At 36.6% G+C, this 23,140-nt stretch overlaps 1 protein-coding gene across 7 annotated transcripts in view; it reads left to right on the forward strand.

Moving 5' to 3' along the window:
* LOC110463904 (cAMP-specific 3',5'-cyclic phosphodiesterase 4C-like) overlaps positions 1–23,140 on the forward strand; it is a 382,464-nt gene that overhangs the window by 174,689 nt on the left and 184,635 nt on the right. Inside the window, exon 1 of one of the 7 annotated variants that reach the window (XM_021518830.1) lies at positions 2,224–3,172. The exons of the other annotated variants lie outside the window; for them this stretch is intronic. Within the exon in view, the coding sequence (XP_021374505.1) occupies positions 2,997–3,172 (176 nt within the window). The 5' untranslated portion in view covers positions 2,224–2,996. Of the gene's footprint in view, positions 1–2,223; positions 3,173–23,140 lie in introns of those variants that run through there. 7 annotated transcript variants of the gene reach the window in all.

The raw sequence follows: 23,140 nt of genomic DNA on the forward strand, positions 1-23,140 counted from the left end.
TCAGAAGATTTAGCCAAATTTCAATAATACTTACAGTAATAATAGAATCTTGCCCTATTTCCGGGGTGAGACTATAGATTCCTTACCCAAATGGTGAGGTCTCACACCAGAGCTAACAATTAGAACTCTTACTACTAGTGTTATCTTGTCGCAAGAATAGCACTACAGTGCTAATGTTATTTTGTTTGTAATATGCGACGGTAAATAAAATTTCTTCTCTCTTGAATACTTTTTTATCTCATCCCAAAAATGGAGAAGGATTATTTTTCTCAACCTCTAAAAGGAATTGTTTCCATTAATTAGAATGCTTTCTACATCAATTACCCAGTTACAATATGACGTCATCTGAATGTTAAACTTGATGTCATTTCATTGTTTTCATTGTGATATATATAGCTATCTACAAATTAAACTAGGGGTCGACAGAAAAGCGAGGCCGGGACAATAAGGGAGACAACTCTAGGAAGAGTGGGAGAAACCTGGATTGCTGCTGTATTAGGTTGTATCTGTGGACAGATTTCATCCTTATATGTCACAGAGCTCAATAAATCTGTACAGTTTTATAGAGGTGGTCATCATAGACAGGTACTGTTGTACTTCCGTGTGTCACATGATGTAGCTAACTACTCTTGTTCTGATACAGACAACAACATTCACTGTAACTGTATATAGAGAGTTCATGCAAGAAAGGAGAGAAGAAAATGGCTATGTACTCCTGAATCGGACAGTTTATTGGCCAATTTCTCACCAATGACGGAAACATAGAAGGAGATTTCTATTGCGCGAGCACACAGACAAGGTTTGCAGGGAAGACTTGCAGTACTAAATCCATTATGGCCCTTACCTCGGGAACAGTTCTGTTTTAGTGTTGTCTGGGGAGGTATAATGCTCAAGTCTGACTTGTCTGCCACTATACCTGCCCCGAAAAAACACTGTAAGAGAAATGTTCCCTCAGGAACTGACCATTATAGACGAGTACATATTGACGTGTTAACTAAGTTATTGTACGTAAAGGGCTGGCTGTTACTGGTAGGTGGTACCGACATGTGAACCTAGTTGTAGTATATAAAGGGCTGGCTGTTACTGGTAGGTGGTACCGTCATGTGAACCTAGTTATAGTATATAAAGGGCTGGCTGTTACTGGTAGGTGGTACCGACATGTGAACCTTATTGTAGTGTATAAAGGACTGATTGTTATAGACAGGTAATACTGACATGTCAACCTAATTATAGCGTATAAAGGGTTGATTGTTAGAGACAGGTAATACTGACATGTCAACCGTATTATAGTGCATAAAGGACTGATTGTTTTAGACAGGTAATACTGACATATCAACCTTATTGTAGTGTATAAAGGACTGATTGTTATACACAGGTAATACTGACATGTCAACCTTATTATAGTGTATAAAGGACTGATTGTTTTAGACAGGTAATACTGACCTGTCAACCTTATTGTAGTGTATAAAGGGTTGATTGGTATAGACATGTAATACTGACATGTCAACCGTATTATAGTGTATAAAGGACTGATTGTTATAGACAGGTAATACTGACATGTCAACCTAATTATAGTGTATAAAGGGTTGATTGTTATAGACAGGTAATACTGACATGTCAACCTAATTATAGTGTATAAAGGGTTGATTGTTATAGACAGGTATTACTGACATGTCAACCTAATTATAGTGTATAAACGGCTTGCTGTTATAGACATGTAATACTGACATTTCAACCTTATTCTATTAAAAAAGGTGGTTGTTAAAGACAGGTATTGTTTTATGTTCTAACATTTCATTGTTTTCCTTGTTTTAACAGTTGATGTAGATTGAGGGACTCTCTGTTTACACTGTACAGTTAACTGTTAACTGACAGTTAGTCCCTTCCCTAGGAACTTTCTTTAGCTTGATAAGTCAGGTAAAATTCAAATCATTTAAATTTTCATAAATATAACAATCATCCTCTTTAATGTACATTATGAGGCTGAAAATGTGACAATGATATTGAACAAAACTCAGTTGTTTTCATTTTGATTAAAATATTCAAATTATGATTTTTTTTTTCAATCAAAATATGTACTTTAGGTAATAAAATATAATATGAATGGACAGAAATTTGTTTCATATCACCTTAAATGGAGTATTAAATAGTCATTGTCATAGATGGCATTGTCACACGGAAGCTGTAGGCACATTTCTATAGATGCTCTATATGCAGCACTGAGGTATGTACTAGTGTCGTCAAGTGGATGATGAATGTGCTTTAGGGATCAAGAAGTGCAGTTTCTATCCAGCAGGTTTAAAGTGTGATTACTCCTAAACGCACACGCAGCATGCATGTTCTCACATACGACAGCTCACAAACATCACAAGTATATATCAATTAGTAGCTCCCCCATCCAGCTAACCTCCAATAGGTCTGTGTTCCTAGATTTCCACGTTTGATATAGACGACTGATTAGTACATGTACATGATGAAGGATTACTGGGACGAGTGCTAAAAATGAAAGGTGTGTTTTATACTATTAAGGTCTAAATCAATCCAGCGACAAACTCCTTCCACCAGGTCCACACGAAGCTCTCAGTGATAAAATGATGGAGGTAATGCGTCGTTATAATGGCCACGGCAACACACTTCAACTTCCAGGGGAGATCTAACGCTATGGTCGTCGCCAAATGCCAAAGTGTCTGCGGAATTTTGGACAGCAAATTGTACATACAACCATGACATAGCTGCTACCTGGTCCAGGAACCTGGAGAATTCATCAGCGCTGACTTTGTAGAGGCAAACAACAGTGAGGAGCACCACACTACCCTTACTGTCAGTCTTGGCAACGGGAGAGTGTGTTCTGTGATAGAGATAACAATCAGGAACAAATGAAGGAGGAACCAATCTCTGCACGGTGGAGGTGTACAACTGTGTCGTAGGAGCGAGAGAGGAAGGGGGATACACACAGCGTTTACTGTGTGGTCCACGGTCGACCATCATGGTTTGACATGGGATTATGTGTGGCCTCCGTAACCACGGTGATTATATGGAGACTTTCTTACAGCCAAATCCATGTTATCATTTTAATGGCTGCTGCCGCTGTATATAAGAAGTTCAAAAAACTTGGTGTGCACATACCACGTCGGAGGAAGAAGCTGCCGGGAAGGCTCGGCGGGTGCCACAGGTAATCTACAATCTCATCCAGTGATGACGACATGTGCATGTTGAGTCTCGGTGTGTTCGCCTGTAGTTGATGGGTCCACAGACATTTGTTACCTTCAGTAGCTGTGTGGTGCGTCAGGCCTTTATGTTACCTCACAGCACGGGTGTGGGGAGGGGGAGTAATGGAAGGAGGGGAGAGGGGAAGGCTGGCCGCAAAGTGCTTGCTATTTGTTGGACTGGCATATATTTTTATTTTCAGACACATGGAAGTAGGTGAACTGTAAACTATAACAATTTGTAAGGCAGTCCTACATGTGTAGATATGGTTACAACCTGCACTGACATGGTGCCAATATATACACACCTACACACGTACACACCTACACACCTACACAGATAACAACCCTACTTCATTGTTTCTTAATAGTAGTCTGGAAGGATGCTATTATACAAACAGTACATCAAGAACCAACCGTATCATTGAACAACAGGGGTTGGATATTTTAAAAGTATATTGATAAAGATGTTTACTGTTTCTGGAGAAAAAAATAAATCACCAAAGATTAGTTCAGGGAATAAGTAAATGACAGGGCAATATAAGTTAAAACATTAAAATTTATGAATGACATTCGCATTTGTTAAGTTTAAGTGTGGTAAGATTTTTGAAGTCAATGACCTTGAAATATCAGTTAGTATTTAACGTTAAAATACCAGAAAGAGCTCGACCTTGAAATGCCAGATAGTTCATCACCTTGAAATATCAGGTAGTATATGACCTTGAAATACCAGGAAATGCGTGACCTTGGAATATCAGGTTGTACATGACCTTGAAATACCAGGAAATGCATGACCTTGGAATACCAGGAAGTGCATGACCATGGAATACCAAGTAGTACACGACCTTGAAATACCATACCGTGCATGAACTTTGTATTCCTGAAAGAACTTGATCTTGGCAAACCAGTTAGTAAATGACCTTGGGATATGAGTTAGGACTTGACCTTGGAACACAAGATAAATCTATGCAGTACATAAATCTGCATCCAATCAATTACCTAACTTTAGTTGACATCTTTTTGCGTTATAATAACTTCTTCTTAAAATCCTAGAAATTTAAAGCCTTGATATTTGGCCTGTAGCTTTCTGTGGAGTAGACATTCAAGGCCACAAGGATCAGCTATATGTTGAAAACTTCAGATGAAATCTTTGCAAGGACCGAAATGTCTAAAATCATTATATTATGATCTAAAGCTTGCTGTGGAGAGAGGCTTTCAATTTTGTTACTATATATATCACCTTGATCCATATTTAACATAATAGGGGTCAAATGTGTTTAACTATTCCAATGACATAAGAACTACAATTCCCAGAGTCACGATGTTCATATTCAAAGGGCTATCCAATATGTTGTTAGCAATGACCTTAACACACTTTCAAGGTGACATGTGTTGAAAACTTCAATGAACACCTTCTTATAAACTATAGTACACGGGGTTATCATATTTGGCCTGTAGCTTGGTAGGCTAAAAGGCTTTCAAAAATTGTTCAAATAAATTTCCTTGGCATCTATTATCACAGCAAACAATTGTATCAGTTTAAAAAAGACCTCTTGACCATTTCACAACGGAACATATTCTGTAAACACCATCGAATGACAAATGATAGATATAATAGGCCTCTTTGTTTTGAAACAACTTGTGAACACCTCAGAGGCAAGAGAAAACAAAATAAGGCAGAACTAGTCACACTGTTCATGTTTCATCTTCTGTTTGACTTAGAAATGTACCCAACTGGTACAACTTAACTCATAAGAAATGTACCCAACTGGTACAACTTAACTCATTAGAAATGTACCCAACTGGTACAACTTTACTCATCAGAAATGTACCCAACTGGTACAACTGAACTCATTAGAAATGTACCCAACCGGTACAACTTCACTCATTAGAAATGTACCCAACTGGTACAACTTCACTCATTAGAAATGTACCCAACTGGTACAACTTCACTCATTAGAAATGTACCCAACTTGTACAACTTAACTCATTAGAAATGTACCCAACTGGTACAACTTCACTCATTAGAAATGTACCCAACTGGTACAACTTCACTCATTAGAAATGTACCCAACTGGTACAACTTCACTCATTAGAAATGTACCCAACTTGTACAACTTCACTCATTAGAAATGTACCCAACTGGTACAACTTCACTCATTAGAAATGTACCCAACTGGTACAACTTCACTCATTAGAAATGTACCCAACTGGTACAACTTCACTCATTAGAAATGTACCCAACTGGTACAACTTCACTCATTAGAAATGTACCCAACTGGTACAACTTCACTCATTAGAAATGTACCCAACTGGTACAACTTCACTCATTAGAAATGTACCCAACTGGTACAACTTCACTCATTAGAAATGTACCCAACTGGTACAACTTCACTCATTAGAAATGTACCCAACTGGTACAACTTCACTCATTAGAAATGTACCCAACTGGTACAACTTCACTCATTAGAAATGTACCCAACTGGTACAACTTCACTCATTAGAAATGTACCCAACTGGTACAACTTCACTCATTAGAAATGTACCCAACTGGTACAACTTCACTCATTAGAAATGTACCCAACTTGTACAACTTCACTCATTAGAAATGTACCCAACTGGTACAACTTCACTCATTAGAAATGTACCCAACTTGTACAACTTAACTCATTAGAAATGTACCCAACTGGTACAACTTCAATCATTAGAAATGTACCCAACTTGTACAACTTCACTCATTAGAAATGTACCCAGCTGGTACAACTTCACTCATTCACGCCTGAAAACACATTTGAACACTTCCAATTCAAAAGTTGGAATAGTTCGTTATGAAGTTTCAGAGGTGAATGAGTTAATTAGATCGAACTATCAAAGCAGCAAAAGGGCTTTATTCAGGGGTCACATTCAGGGGTCACATTTAGGGGTCAAGTCTCCTTAACATTTTGCAGTCATATGGGCAATAAAACCTTCATATCCAAAGGTACAGTGTAAATGTTTATTGAAGACATTAATGGTGACTTTGACTTTGAAAATCTCATTCTTTCGATCTATAAATGTCAGACCATGATAAATAGAATCTTATATTCTATGTAGGATATCTCTTTAATGTTATATTCTATGTATGATATCTCTTTAATGTTATATTCTATGTATGATATCTCTTTAATCTTATATTCTATGTATGATATCTCTTTAATGTTATATTCTATGTAGGATATCTCTTTAATGTTATATTCTATGTATGATATCTCTTTAATCTTATATTCTATGTATGATATCTCTTTAATCTTATATTCTACGTATGATATCTCTTTAATCTTATATTCTATTTATGATATCTAGGAATGGTTTGACTTTTATGAAACTTCTCACCAATACTTCTGGTATCAATTAGCTGCTCATGATTGATTTTTGACCGGGTTTTGAAAATCAATATTGCTGACAGTAGACATCTGGGATTTTGGCACCTCATGGTTTCCAGTTGATATCATGTGAAGGAGTTATTGAATTGTGATGAAACTTGCCTGGTATATGCTTACCATCCTATTCCCTTGCTCCAGCTAGACGCCCAACCAATTCACAAATAATTAATGTGACTGCTGTGATATAATCAATAAGATAACTGCAAGTACATTTGTTTTTTGCATTTTATTCCTTCATTATGGCCGAATTGTAACCAGCAATCCCAGCAAAGCTGGTACAGGTGACACCACCACTTCTGTGGCCGAATTGTAACCAGCAATCCCAGCAAAGCTGGTACAGGTGACACCACCACTTCTGTGGAATTCCTTAGGAAAAATCACCCCTACAGGCATCTGTTCACGTGTCTCTTCTGATAGAACAACTGAAAGGGGGATAACCTACACAATCTCCCATTCTTACTCTGTGCTTTAAGAATTCCCATGTCACTGCCAGATGAGGGTGCACTATAGTAATCACTGTGTCTGTCTTTTTGTCTGTCCACAATTTCGTTTCCAGAGATTATCTAAGAATCCAAAAGACTTGCTGAAATTTACATGAGTAAATATGGGTTTAAAAAGTTTCTAAGGTCAAGGTCACTGTTACTCAGATAGACCATGGGGGTACAGTCCTTATAATTATCATGAAATCCAAAAGACCTATCTTTTTGAAATTTGGCATGGTGATGCACTGTGATATGATAGATGTGCATAAGGGGTTAAAAAGTCGAAGATCAAGGTCTCCAGATTTTATCCACGTGAGAGCGGTGAGAAAAATGTTTAAATGGCAAATCCTGAAATTTCTTGTGGGATAAACTGTTGAAAATCTTTATACTACTACCTTACCTATTTGTCTATTCATAAAAAGCCAAATAAATAACATTTTTTCAAAGTTTCTTCTCGGATTAATGATCATCGAGATCATCATTCGGTAACAACATTCTCAACTTCCTTTTGAGTATTCTAGTCTGCTAATGATAATGAGTTACATTACAGTAGTTTAATATGATGATCTCTAAACCAAGTTGAACTGTAGTTATAAGATCATCTCCTAACTAGGATTAACTTTACTTACAGAATGATGATATCTTAACCAAGTTGAGCTGTAGTTATAAGATCATCTACTAACTAGGATTAACTATACTTATAGAAACATGATCTCTAAACCAAGTTGAACTGTAGTTATAAGATCATCTCCTAACTAGGATTAACTTTACTTACAGAATGATGATATCTTAACCAAGTTGAGCTGTAGTTATAAGATCATCTCCTAACTAGGATTAACTATACTTATAGAATGATGATCTCTAAACCAAGTTGAACTGTAGTTATAAGATCATCTCCTAACCAGGATTAACTTTATTTACAGAATGATGATCTCTAAACCAAGTTGAACTGTTGTTATAAGATCATCTCCTAACTAGGATTAACTATACTTACAGAATGATGATCTCTAAACCAAGTTGAACTGTAGTTATAAGATCATCTCCTAACTAGGATTAACTATACTTACGGAATGATGATCTCTAAACCAAGTTGAACTGTAGTTAAAAGATCATCTCCTAACTAGGATTAACTATACTTACAGAATGATGATCTCTAAACCAAGTTGACCTGTAGTTATAAGAACATCTCCTAACTAGGATTAACTATACTTATAGGATGATGATCTCTAAACCACGTTAAACTGTAGTTATACGATCCCCTAACCAGGATTAACTTTATTTACAGAATGATGATATCTAAACCAAGTTGAGCTGTAGTTATAAGATCATCTCCTAACTAGGATTAACTATACTTATAGGATGATGATCTCTAAACCAAGTTGAACTGTAGTTATAAGATCATCTCCTAACTAGGATTAACTATACTTATAGGATGATGATCTCTAAACCAAGTTGAACTGTTGTTATAAGATCATCTCCTAACTAGGATTAACTATACTTATGGGATAATGATCTCTAAACCAAGTTGAACTGTAGTTAGAAGATCAACTCCTAACTAGGATTAACTATACTAATAGGATGATGATCTCTAAACCAAGTTGAACTGTAGTTATAAGATCATCTCCTAACTAGGATTAACTATACTTATAGAATGGTGATCTCTAAACCAAGTTGAACTGTAGTTATAAGATCATCTCCTAACTAGGATTAACTATACTTATAGAATGATGATCTTTAAACCAAGTTGAACTGTAGTTATAAGATCATCTCCTTACTAGGATTAACTATACTTATAGGATGATGATCTCTAAACCAAATTGAACTGTTGTTATAAGATCATCTCCTTACTAGGATTAACTATACTTATAGGATGATGATCTCTCAACCAAATTGAACTGTTGTTATAAGATCATCTCCTCACTAGGATTAACTATACTTATAGGATGATGATCTCTAAACCAAGTTGAACTGTTGTTATAAGATCAACTCCTAACTAGGATTAACTATACTTATAGGATGATGATCTCTAAACCAAGTTCAGCTGTAGCTATAAGATCATCTCCTAACTAGGATTGAACTGTAGTTATAAGATCATCTCCTAACTAGGATTAACTATACCTATAGGATGATAGATTAAACTGTAGATATAGGATGAGGATCTCTAAACAAGGTTTAATTTTATATAGTTATAAAATGATGATATCTTAACCAGGTTTAACTGTAGTGATAGAATAATGATCTCTAAGGTAGGTTTGAATAGCTATGATAGCCAACATTAGCAGTTAATTGAGCAGTGATTGGTTATATACAGTTCCACTACTAAAGGGAGGTAAATCCTGCTGGTATTGGATCCTGTCAGTATAACCAGGGGCCAAGGGTTGTGAATAAGAGTCACACCTTGCAAGGCTTTGTGAAGAGACACACTTTGTAATTGATATCCGCAGGGATGAAATTACTACACATTACTCATAGATTTGAAAAAAAAATGGATGTCAAAAGAAAAAGAAATGATATTGATTGTCATGGTGGCAGCCAGGGTTACTAGATTTCATGATTTTACTAGCACAGTGTCTTTACACCATTGTCTTCCACGCTTGTGAAACATTTTGATGCAGATTTCTTATAAAAATACTGCACATCATCCGCTGTAGCTTTTAACAGTAGTACACATACTTATTTTGGCTCACTCAATTTTTAGTGCATTATTGAGATTTCAATAGATTAGCTAATGGATGAATTGAGCACCCTCAGTACATGAAGTAGAAAACTATACAGAAAGTGCACAATCACATTTTAGTGCAATAATTCAAACAAGAAAAGTGCAAAACTAAGATTATGGTACTACAAAAACAAAAATACAACAAAAATAAGATCAGTGCTATAATAAGATTACCATTTAAATAAGATTTCCACTAAAATAAGATTTCCACTAAAATAAGATTTCCTCTACAATAAGATTACCACTACAATAAGATCACTGCTACGATAAGATTACCACTACAATAAGATCACCGCTACAATCAGATCACCACTACCATAAGATTACCACTACAATAAGATTACCACTACAATAAGATTACCACTACAATAAGATCACTGTTACAATAAGATTATTACTAAAATAAGATAACCACTACAATAAGATCACCACTACCATAAGATTATTACTAAAATAAGATTACCACTACAATAAGATTACTGCTACAATAAGATTACCACTACAATAAGATTACTGCTATATCAGATTACCACTACAATAAGATCACCATGACAATAAGATCACCACTACAATAAGATTAGCACTAAAATAATACACATGTTTATTTACAGTTGATTTATGACCCCTGCTGATCGTTCATGTCATAATAAATATCGGCGTTGTTCTGTTTTGTAACTTATCTATTATGAGAGGTCCAGATGTTAGTGCACTAAAGCACAACATTAAAATCCAACAGTACAACACAGCTCTGGTGGGCCAGTAACCCAGTAACCCACTTACATCTCAACACAACCTGACGTTAAAAAGTACAATGATGTTGTTATTAATCAGTGACATGTCCTTGTTTAAAATATAGATATTTTGTTTTAATGACTTTATAGATATTACAGATAAAAAAGGCAATGAAGTTTAAATGTGGTATTTAAAGGATCCCATTAAATGGAAGCCACATTAAACACAGTACATACAACATACAAATCCTGGTGACGGAAGTTAAGGTAAAAGGTACCACTTCATCATTAATAATCACAGAAAAGAGTTCTACTCTGTGGGGTTTTAACTTGGAATAATGTCCCTTTTGTATAGAAGATGAAGCAACTAAAAGGAATGTTCTGGTTTAGAGTTACTTCCCCTGTCAAGTTCAATGTTCATTCCCATTATCTGATGCACTGTAGGCTCTTTAACCAAGTTACAATGAACACCATAGATACCTTAAATATTCATTTGAACCCTGAACGCTTAATTTATAGTGGCCCAAATCTGTCTCAAGATGATAACATACTAATATTTGATAAGGTACAAAGGTACATGTTAGAGTCGGGTAGATTCTAGGTGCTAGCTGGGATCTTTTCATGCTCTCTTCATTACTGTTTCCTTTCTTCTATCATACCTACCTGCATATTTTTTTTTAATTTTTGGTTCATCAAATAGAATGGTCAGTATTATCACAAACTGTTAATCTAAACAATCTATGTGTATTAATTAACTGTATGTTGTAGTACTTCTTTAATGTAATTACATTTCAAGGGAGATGGCTTAATACAAGATTTAAAATCTTGTTGCCCGATCCTATTTATATTTATATTAACCTGTGTACTTATTATATATGATATATGAAATAAATATTGTTTAAACCAATGTTCATTTTAAATTTTATGGACTTCTTGGACCATAAATTGGCCTGTCACTTTGGTACTGTTCATTTATAATTCTTAGATGGCGAAGGCTTGGTATTCTAAAGTTCCTGGGTTTGACCCTTGCAGTTTTGTTTGTTTTTTTGTTGTTGTTTTATATTTCTGTTTTCAAACATGCAAACTTAAAAAAACAACTAGTTTTATGAAATGCATGACAGCATGTCTTTTGTATGGAGTATTTTTTTTAAAAAGGACTTCAATATATTTCACTACAGTTAGGGTGGTAATCATAAAGTTTAACCTGCTGGTACCCTTCACCTTAAAGGTGTTAGTATGTAGTATTATATTGAAAACAAACCGAATCATCAGGGGTTCATATTTTTGTATACTGCTTACACAAAACTTCCCATATCTAAGAACATTCTTCGCTGAAATGTTCTGAAATTCCACATTAAATCTAAAATGTTCTAGAACTCAATTTTCCACAAATTATTCACATCGTAAGGTCAAGAGGTGAAGTTTTAAATTCATAAATACTTCAATAATTTAAGAAATATAACCTAAAACAAATTTGATTTTGAGAATTGAAAAATGTTTTTTAAGTTAAGAAGTTTTTACGATTTTGGGGCAAAATTTAAAATGTTATAAAAATTAAGACGTGTTGGGATTTCTGGGATAAAATGAGAAAGTTCTAGTAATTATGATGTTTTGTGATTTTTGTGCTTGACATATTTAGTGACCAGCCTAAGAGGGACACAGGGTAGTGACCAGCCTAAGAGGGACACAGGGTAGTGAAAGGGCTAAGAGGGACACAGGGTAGTGAACAGCCTAAGAGGGACACAGGGATTAACATGTAACCACTGTACTTCATACCAGCACCACCACCCTCCAGTCTGATGTAACTGTTAATGCTGAATCAGTGATTGTATAGCCCAATAGCATGTCACTCTCCTGTATAGTGTAAGGGGAATAACTCTTTCCTCCTTAAGCAGTTCTCTGCTGCAGGCTGGGAAGTTAAATGTGCTAACAGAAGTAATGTAATATCATTGACTTCATTGGTTCAATTGATTCGGTTCATTTAAGGTTATCAAAATTTGAAGTTACATGTGAAAGGAAAAAGAAAGTATTATTCCATGTGTATAATGACATTCAAATGACCCATCAAGGTTATAACGGGTTTTGGAACACCTGTTATATTTGTGTTTCCTGAATTTTTTTTTATCTCATCATTGCTGAAACCAGAAAACAGTTTTTGGGATAAAAACTTTGAGATATCATAAACAAGGTGTTTACCCACTTTTGGTTTTTTTTCCAATACTGTAACAACCAAGTTTCAATTAATGTGTTGATTCCAACTATTGTTTTATTTTGGGATACAGACATTTCTGGCAAAAATCACCTAATGCCTATCTGTTAGTACTTGACAAGAAGCTACTCGGCAAGCTATGTAAATACCTGGTAATTTGGGAAACGCTGCCAGTAATCAGGAACACTCATCTACTCGAGTACGAGAGAAATGTACAACTACGTCAATCCTAGCGATCGTGATGGTGAACGAGGAAAAAAGGCACGGAGAAGATGATGTCAGAGATTATTGTTTACTGCTGTACCACAATATACATGTCTGTAGTCTAAGTAGTCTTAATGGAGGTGGTGGTGGTGGTGGGGGTAAACATACAATATAAATATGATATAATATATAACCTGATGTTATGAGGTCAATGTTATGAGGGAGAATACACACGATGTTATGAGGTAATACACATGATGTTATGAGGTAATACACATGATGTTATGAGGTCAATGTTATAAGGGAGAATACACACGATGTTTTGAGGTAATACACATGATGTTATGAGGTAATACACATGATGTTATGAGGTAATACACATGATGTTATAAGGTAATACACAGGATGTTATGAGGTAATACACAGGATGTTATGAGGTAATACACAGGATGTTATGAGGTAATACACAGGATGTTATGAGGTAATACACATGATGTTATGAGGTAATACACATGATGTTATGAGGTAATACACATGATGTTATGAGGTAATACACAGGATGTTATGAGGTAATACACAGGATGTTATGAGGTAATACACAGGATGTTATGAGGTAATACACATGATGTTATGAGGTAATACACATGATGTTATGAGGTAATACACATGATGTTATGAGGTAATACACAGGATGTTATGAGGTAATACACATGATGTTATGAGGTAATACACATGATGTTATGAGGTAATACACATGATGTTATGAGGTAATACACAGGATGTTATGAGGTAATACACAGGATGTTATGAGGTAATACACATGATGTTATGAGGTAATACACATGATGTTATGAGGTAATACACATGATGTTATGAGGTAATACACAGGATGTTATGAGGTAATACACATGATGTTATGAGGTAATACACATGATGTTATGAGGTAATACACATGATGTTATGAGGTAATACACAGGATGTTATGAGGTAATACACATGATGTTATGAGGTAATACACATGATGTTATGAGGTAATACACATGATGTTATGAGGTAATACACAGGATGTTATGAGGTAATACACATGGTGTTATGAGGTAATACACAGGATGTTATGAGGTAATACACATGATGTTATGAAGTAATACACATGATGTTATGAGGTCAATGTTATGAGGGAGAATACACACGATGTTTTGAGGTAATACACATGATGGTATAAGGTAATACACATGATGTTATGAGGTCAATGTTATGAGGGAGAATACACACGATGTTTTGAGGTAATACACATGATGTTATGAGGTAATACACGTGATGTTATGAGGTAATACACATGATGTTATGAGGTAATACACAGTATGTTATGAGGTAATACACATGATGTTATGAAGTAATACACATCTATGAGACTATAATGTACAGAATTGATTTTATTGAGAGGATTTGAAGTTGTGTGCACTGGTGATGACTGGTCTTAAGGAGACAGATTTCTGTGACAGATCTCAGCACCATGTCAATGTAACCCCGCCACACTTCATTATCTATTAATTGATTGAAACCCTTCCATTTTCTAGTCACACACACTCAGAGATTACAGAACATGAATGCATAAGTAAAAAGTTACCGAGCTTTAACCTGTACTGGTAACGAACTGTTTCAATCCCTTGTAGGTATTTCATCATTGTTTACGTCACGATAAAATCTTTTTCGATAATCCGCTGTGTATAACGTATTTACTATATTCCTGTATATACCTGTGTTATTTACATTACTCTTGCTGGGTTGAAGCCTTCGCATAAATGTACATCTTAGTACATGAAGTATATAGGTGATATCAGTGTATATCTACAGTACCGTTCACAGACAACCCAGTGCTGTAGATTCACTTTAATTAGGTTTGTGAGACAAAAGCTCCTTTAAACGATCTGCAGAGCTTATATTGTTTGTTGTATATGCCCACGAACCCTATATATTTTTTTATCTCAACACACACTTAATTCAGGAGCCCAAGACCTTATACTCTCCTACTTCATAATTAGGACATTACTTTGTGTCACTTACTGTATACTTCGTAATACCTTAGGTTTAAATAACTGTCACATTATTCTTAAATTCATATGAATATTAACCTTGGCTTTTTTGCTAAAATAAAAAATACCACAAAAATATAACTAATTTACAGTGTTTCTTCCCTCTCGAATGATGGCACAATTATATGTATAACGGGGTCACTTGTTAACATACAATAACGAACTACTAAACTATTAGATTTACTACATAGTATTTGATTTCCTATATTTGTTAAAAAACAACACCATTTGGATGAGGTATTCAGACAGACACAGCCAATATCTGTTGTTGAATCTTTCAATGCTTTTGCATATTTTGTTTAATAGCTGCATTTGTCACTGTTGTCTTGGTAGTAAATAAGGACATGTGACCAGTGTCTCTAATGTATGGTGTTGACACCATTTACATCTATATAGGTTTATATACAAAGGCATGTAGATTTCAATAATATATTGGTTTTAATGGAATAATTATGATCACCTATTCTAGTTAAAAATCAAAATGAGAAAACATTTGAAGTTATTATCTGTTTGTAGATACTAGGGGATAGTCAAATTTAGAATTTAGGATATGAGGAGACCGNGAGGGGGGGGGGAATTTAATATTAGGGCTGTGAATTTTCATTACCAGTTAATTATATGTTTAACTTTCTTGAATGTGTAAGTTGGAATAAAACAGCACTGTTGAATAGATGGGATGAGATATTTTCTTTGGGATAAATTATAACAAGCGATATGCTGCAGGTTATATAAACATATCTATAAATTTTACACAGTGTTGTATACTCAGTAACACATAAGTTTCTGGCACTTACTGGTTAGAGGATTTTAGTGTACGGTTTTGTATCAAATTTGTTCCTGCAGTGTTAGACTGACACATGGTGTGTATGTTGCTACTGTTCTATTTAATTTCTAATACGTCATGTTGACTATAAATTGAAATTCAGAACACTTATTTTATGTTTATGGTACAGGTGTTGTGAGTTTTAATTATTGTACATAAGATTAAGATTGCCGATTGCCGTTAGCTTTGCTCTCAAGGGAATTGTTCCTTTTGTAAAGTCTGTAGAGCGGTGGACTGGGAAGTGTGGGGGGTCACTGGTTTGATCCCCGTGGAAGCACACTGCTACTAAAATAGTGTTTGTGGCTCTATTTGTAGTGACAGAGAGTTAGAACGTGGGTTGAAGCATTGTTTGGGATGGAGTGTGGCAGGTTTTAATTTTACATAAAATGTCTTTGAGACAACCTATGAACTAGGTTGTGATAAAGCGGTACTTAAGAACCTCAAATTTTCATTATTATTATTATATTATTATCCTCCTAGGAAGCTTGAGATCAATGGTTTGGAAGCGAACTATACTCTTTATGTGATGTCTGTAACAAATGTACCCTAGGTGTAGAATCTTCTGCATCATTACAGAAAATAACCATTCATTTACAGGTTTTCTGCAAACATTTATAGAAAAAAGAACAACCTCAGTATATATGTTTTTCTGACATTTGATACTGAATCCATGTATTCTGCTTGGACAACGTGTTTGTCCTACCATTTCCAGGTAATGAGACCTATAAATATCTGGTGACACGTATAACCCACTACACTGGCTGTACTTTTAGGGCTGCTGAATGGGTGCTGTAACCCAATCTTGGTGGTGGTGATGATACTATGTATGGATTTCCCAAACCTTTTTGTTTTGTAAGTGATCTCTGAATTAGATAGGTCTTTGAAAACAGTTTGTTTCTCTGGACAACGTGTCTCTAAAAATATGGTTTCGGATGGCGTTTAAGTGGATTCTGAATACAACTGATCATTGAAGGCTTTTGTTTCCCATGACATAATGAATGTATCAATGCTGGATTACGTGTTCTGTATGAAAAATCCCTGAAATCCTTTGTCTTATTGCTGCTAATAGCTCATGATATTTGAATTTATTGGTCTTTGAAAACACTGTTTTTCAAGATAATTAAGTGGTTTCTGAAACCATTTGTTACGAGATCTCTGTAAACAGGTTGTCTCATTGCCTATACCTCTCTTGACAAGTGATCTCTGTAACCAGGTTGTCTCATTGCCTAGACCTCTCTTGATAACTGATCTCTGTAACCAGGATGTCTCATTGTCTAGACCTCTCTTACAAGTGATCTCTGTGAACAGGTTGTCTCATTGCCTATATCTCTCTTGCTCTGTAACCAGGTTGTCTCACGGTCTAGACCCCTCTTGACAAGTGATCTCTGTAAATAGGTTGTCTCATTGCCGAGACCTCTCTTGACATGTGATCTCATTTGACAGGTATCTAATGTCATGAGGAGTGATCTTTCATTATATGGGATTTCTGTAAACAGGTTGTCGCATTGCATAGACCTCTCTTGATAACTGATCTCTGTAACCAGGTTGTCTCACGGTCTAGACCCCTCTTGACAAGTGATCTGTGTAAACAGGTTGTCACATTGCCTAGACCTCTCTTGACAATTGATCGCTGTAAACAGGTTGTCTTATTGCCTAGACCTCTCTTGCTAAGTGATCTCTGTAACCAGGCTGTCTCATTGTCTAGACCGCTCTTGATAAGTGATATATGTAAACAGGTTGTCGCATTGCATAGACCTCTCTTGATAACTGATCTCTGTAACCAGGTTGTCTCATTGTCTAGACCTCTCTTGATAAGTGATATCTGTAAACAGGTTGTCTCATTGCCTAGACCTCTCTTGATAAGTGATCTCTGTAAACAGGTTGTCTCATTGCCTAGACCTCTCTTGACAAGTGATCTCTGTAAACAGGTTTTCTCATTGCCTAGAACTCTCTTGACAAGTGATCTCTGTAACCAGGTTGTCTCATTGCCTAGACCTCTCTTGATAAGTGATCTCTGTAAACAGGTTGTCGCATTGCCTAGACCTCTCTTGATAAGTGATCTCTGTAACCAGGTTGTCTCATTGTGTAGACCTCTCTTGGCAAGTGATCTCTGTAAACAGGTTGTCTTATTGCCTAGACCTCTCTTGGCAAGTGATCTCTGTAAACAGGTTGTTTCATTGCCTAGACCTCTCTTGACAAGTGATCTCTGTAACCAGGTTGTCTCATTTCCTAGACCTCTCTTGATAAGTGATCTCTGTAACCAGGTTGTCTCATTGTGTAGACCTCTCTTGACAAGTGATCTCTGTAAACAGGTTGTCTTATTGCCTAGACCTCTCTTGACAAGTGATCTCTGTAAACAGGTTGTCTCATTGCCTAGACCTCTCTTGATAAGTGATCTCTGTAACCAGGTTGTCTCATTGTGTAGACCTCTCTTGACAAGTGATATCTGTAAACAGGTTGTCTTATTGCCTAGACCTCTCTTGGCAAGTGATCTCTGTAAACAGGTTGTCTTATTGCCTACACCTCTCTTGACAAGTGATCTCTGTAAACAGGTCGTCTCATTGTCTAGACCTCTCTTGACAAGTGATCTCTGTAAACAGGTTGTCGCATTGCCTAGACCTCTCTTGATAAGGGATCTCTGTAAACAGGTTGTCTCATTGCCTAGACCGCTCTTGATAAGTGATCTCTGTAAACAGGTTGTCGCATTGCCTAGACCTCTCTTGATAAGTGATCTCTATAAACAGGTTGTCTCATTGCCTAGACCTCTCTTGACAAGAGATCTCTGTAACCAGGTTGTCTCATTGGCTAGACATCTCTTGATAAGTGATCTCTGTAACCAGGTTGTCTCATTGTGTAGACCTCTCTTGACAAGTGATCTCTGTAAACAAGTTGTCTCATTGCCTAGACCTCTCTTGATAAGTGATCTCCGTAAACAGGTTGTCTCATTGCCTAGACCTCTCTCGACAAGTGATCTCTGTAACCAGGTTGTCTCATTGCCTAGACCTCTCTTGACAAGAGATCTCTGTAACCAGGTTGTCTCATTGCCTAGACATCTCTTGATAAGTGATCTCTGTAACCAGGTTGTCTCATTGCGTAGACCTCTCTTGACAAGTGATCTCTGTAAACAGGTTGTCTCATTGCCTAGACCTCTCTTGATAAGTGATCTCTGTAAACAGGTTGTCTCATTGCCTAGACCTCTCTTGACAAGTGATCTCTTTAAATAGGTTGTCTCATTGCCTATATCTCTCTTGACAGAGATCTCTGTAAACAGGTTGTCTCATTGTCTAGACCTCTCTTGACAAGTGATCTCTGTAAACAGGTTGTCTCCTTGCCTAGACCTCTCTTGACAAGTGATCTCTTTAAATAGGTTGCCTCATTGCCTATATCTCTCTTGACAGAGATCTCTGTAAACAGGTTGTCTCATTGTCTACACCTCTCTTGACAAGTGATCTCTGTAAACAGGTTGTCTCATTCCCTATATCTCTCTTGATAAGTGATCTCTGTAAATAGGTTGTCTCATTGCCTATATCTCTCTTGACAAGTGATCTCTGTAAACAGGTTGTCTCATTGCCTAGACCTCTCTTGACATGTGATCTCATTTGACAGGTATCTAATGTCATGAGGAGTGATCTTTCATGATATGGGATTTCTTTGACACGCACATGGTCTACCCTGAACTTCCATGTCCTTCTTTCATTAAGGGGTCCTGTCCCACTGAATACAAAACACTAGAGAGCTCCTCCTTTGCAGTGTTCCATACATACGGTAACCTCCCCTTAATTTTTGTTTTGGATATAACTGTAGCGTGACTTGGCCCTGGGGTATAACTGATGCCTCGCTAGTGCGGGTGATTAGAGCAACAGTATAATGTTTGGGCGGTCAAAGGTTTGAATCTCGGTCAGGCCCTGAGAGGCCATGCTCTCCTGACCACTGGTCAATCATTACAGTTAGTCTTTAAATTGGTCAAGAAAGAGTTATATATTGTGGTTTTACTGGTTTCTCATTTTAGTGGTTCATTATTGTAAAGACATTTTAAATTGCAAAAGCCAAACTAATTCAGCAATCCAATAAGGTAGATGTAGCTTAAGCATTGTAAACTTACTAAAAACTTATGTGCAGTTCAACACAATGACAAAAACAGTCTTGTGAATACATGTGGTTCATTTCATTTCACTGGTAACTCTCAAAGACATCACCATAAAAAATGGCAGCACTGGGCAGAATTTCCGGCATCCAAGTGGGACTGTGGTTTTTGGAAGTTCTCGCAATTAACATACCGTAGTGATGGTTAACGATGACCTGTTGAGTCGTACATTGATCCTGACAGGGACGCTGACAGTTGAGTAGGTAACAGTCCCCGATCTTCTCCAGGAAAGAGGGGCAAAACATTTTTCATTTACGCCGTAACGGCACCTATTTTTTACAAATTTTAGTATAGCTATCCGTTGTGTCAGTTTTTAAGTACTATATAAGCATCCCTTTCCCATAACAAATTCATATTAATGAAGACATTTTGTTTTACAACTAACGAAGGTGTGAAAATTGAGTGTTATAATGAAATAAAAGTTGAAAAAGTCAAACTTGAAATAAAGGGAAAATAAAGATATGATCGATGGAGCAAAACTCTGACCATGGTGTCTAGCTGAAGGTCAGTTTGGTCCACCAGTGGTGATTGATTTATGCATTAGTTATACTCCTAGAACATCTTTATAGTGATGTTTCTGACTAGATGTCATAACCAGGGTGAAATCTGATTAGTTACCATGGTAATAGCCAATATGGGTCCTATCTTAGAAAATTGAGCCTAGGAGTCGGAATTTGATACCAGCATTATGATTATTAATAAATGGCATGTGTTTGAAGTTGGAGTCAGAGTAAAGGGTCACTGGTAGGATAAAATACAAGCAGGTCGATAGCAGGTCGATATCACAGGTTATACAAAAGGACAGGTTAATTAGCATAGATAGAGAATGGGGTCAATTTCACACAAGGCCATGTATCAGTTTATTAGCTGATCAGCAGTCAAGCCAAGGATGCTGGTCATCCCATTAACCATTGGAAAATAATTAATCCCCGTAGTCAGAGTTTACATGGAGAGTGGACACAACTTCCTGTAATCATGGCAAGGCTTAAAGTATCATAGTAATAAGTTTGAAGGGCAAAATCCTGGAGCTTTGGAATCTACTATTGAGCTTAACCTGCTGGTCATTCAAACTGATCGACCACTGTGTTCTGGTAAAATCTAGATATTCAATCTTATCTACAGTGACCAGAACTAGCTGTATTGTAAAGTCTTCCACTGGCTGTTATATATGCCCAGAAGGAATTGACCACACACTGTGTCCTGGTCAATGCTAGGTATGAAATCTTATCTTTGATGAGCTGTATGATAAGGCTTGCTATATATGTCTCTACCTAGTCTGATATTTCTGGCAAAAATGTCCCAAGATGTCATTTGATATATCAGACAAGATAAAGAGACCCCATTTCTGGTATATAGTGGGTAATATTTAGAGATTCCTTCCCTGATGTTGGAGGATATATTGAACAAGATAAAGAGATCCCTTTCCTCTGATACAGCGGCAATGTTTAGAGATGCCCTCCCAAGATGTCATTGGATATATCAGATGAAAAATAGAGACCCCTTTCAAAGAAACTGACATGTTGAACAGTTGTTTGACAGCAGCTGTACCACACCCATACGCCTAATGACCAGTTAATGGTCAGCAGGTACATGTGTTCTCATCTGCTGTATTCTTGTCGTGTACTGTAAAATTCTTGTGTCTGTTACGCCAATGATACTCCTACATTCCTTTTATCTGCAGTCCAAAATATCATATCAGCAAAAGATATAGAACTTCCTATTCAGTTATCACAATTTTTCTAAAGGCCAATGATATACGTAACCAGCTTCTTAGGGTACTTAATGGAGTGTTGGCCTCAGCGACCTAGAACACTGTACCTTTAGATTTGCCTGTAAAAGCGATAATATTGTCACCATTGATACCTTGTAGATTGTAGGTTAGGAGTTGGGTTCTTCAGGGATTGTTTTGTCTCCTAATTTTAAACAAGACCAGGATGTGAAATACAAGAAAGTGGTAACTGAGTAAGGATTGAACTGAAGGGAACCTATTGGGTCTTGGCGAAGACAGTTTTCTCTGTGCGTATATTACCAAGAGGATTCCCGAGGAATCTTAATATGATCAAGGAAGTAAAATTTCAGCATTTCCTCCCACCATTACGGTCAAGTAAAAGTGTAGGAATTTGGAATGTCACATAAGCCTCACTGTGTCAGTCATCAGAGAAAGCTGTAGGTATATACCTCTCTCTTCCTTTTCTGGCGTAATTGAATTTACATGTCGCTATTAATTCATCCAATTGGTTGACAGTGATAATACCCTTGATCCTTCAAACTCACAATTGACTTTGATTTTCCGCGGGTATTGTATAAGCTAATTACTGGTACTGGAATACACCCTGTAAAACTAGACGTCGCTGTATGGATAAAAACCCTTTAACAAAGGACCTTACCATCGATTAGGACGAAAAATGGCCAATTTCGTCCTTTGTAAAATACGCATCACAATCGTGTTGTAATTATTTGTTTGTCCTCCATAATGGCAGGACGAAAGTCGCAACGTCATTAGTGTCTTTGATTTGTAGATTCAGAATGTTTATACCTCCAGTTCTGCTTGTAAGTCGAGGAAATTCGGCTTCATCTATACAATACAAAGCCTTTTGTAGCCGTTTGATGGCCCACAATAAAGTCTAGGACATTCAGCGACGTCCATACATACGAAACCTTTTCCTACTATATTGCATGATGGTCCACAATGAAAACAAGACTCTTTTCAAATACTCAATAAAACTTGATGCTTAATGTGCATTTAAAACAGTAGGTCTGTGCCTACATTTACAGCACGAGCACCATGATGATTCCAAGCTTACCGTTATATACAGGAGTCCTAAACAGTAGATCTGTGCCTACATTTACAGCACGGGCACCATGAGGATTCCCAGTTTACAGTTATATACAGGAGTCCTAAACAGTAGGTCTGTGCCTACATTTACAGCACGGGCACCATGAGGATTCCCAGTTAACAGTTATATACAGGAGTCCTAAACAGTAGGTCTGTGTCTACATTTACAGCACGGGCACCATGAAGATTCCCAGTTTACATTTATATACAGGAGTCCTAAACAGTAGGTCTGTGTCTACATTTACAGCACGGGCACCATGAGGATTCCCAG

This window comes from Mizuhopecten yessoensis, unplaced genomic scaffold (assembly GCF_002113885.1).
Source record: "Mizuhopecten yessoensis strain PY_sf001 unplaced genomic scaffold, ASM211388v2 scaffold10941, whole genome shotgun sequence".
In the NCBI taxonomy this organism is placed as follows: Eukaryota; Metazoa; Mollusca; class Bivalvia; order Pectinida; family Pectinidae; genus Mizuhopecten; species Mizuhopecten yessoensis.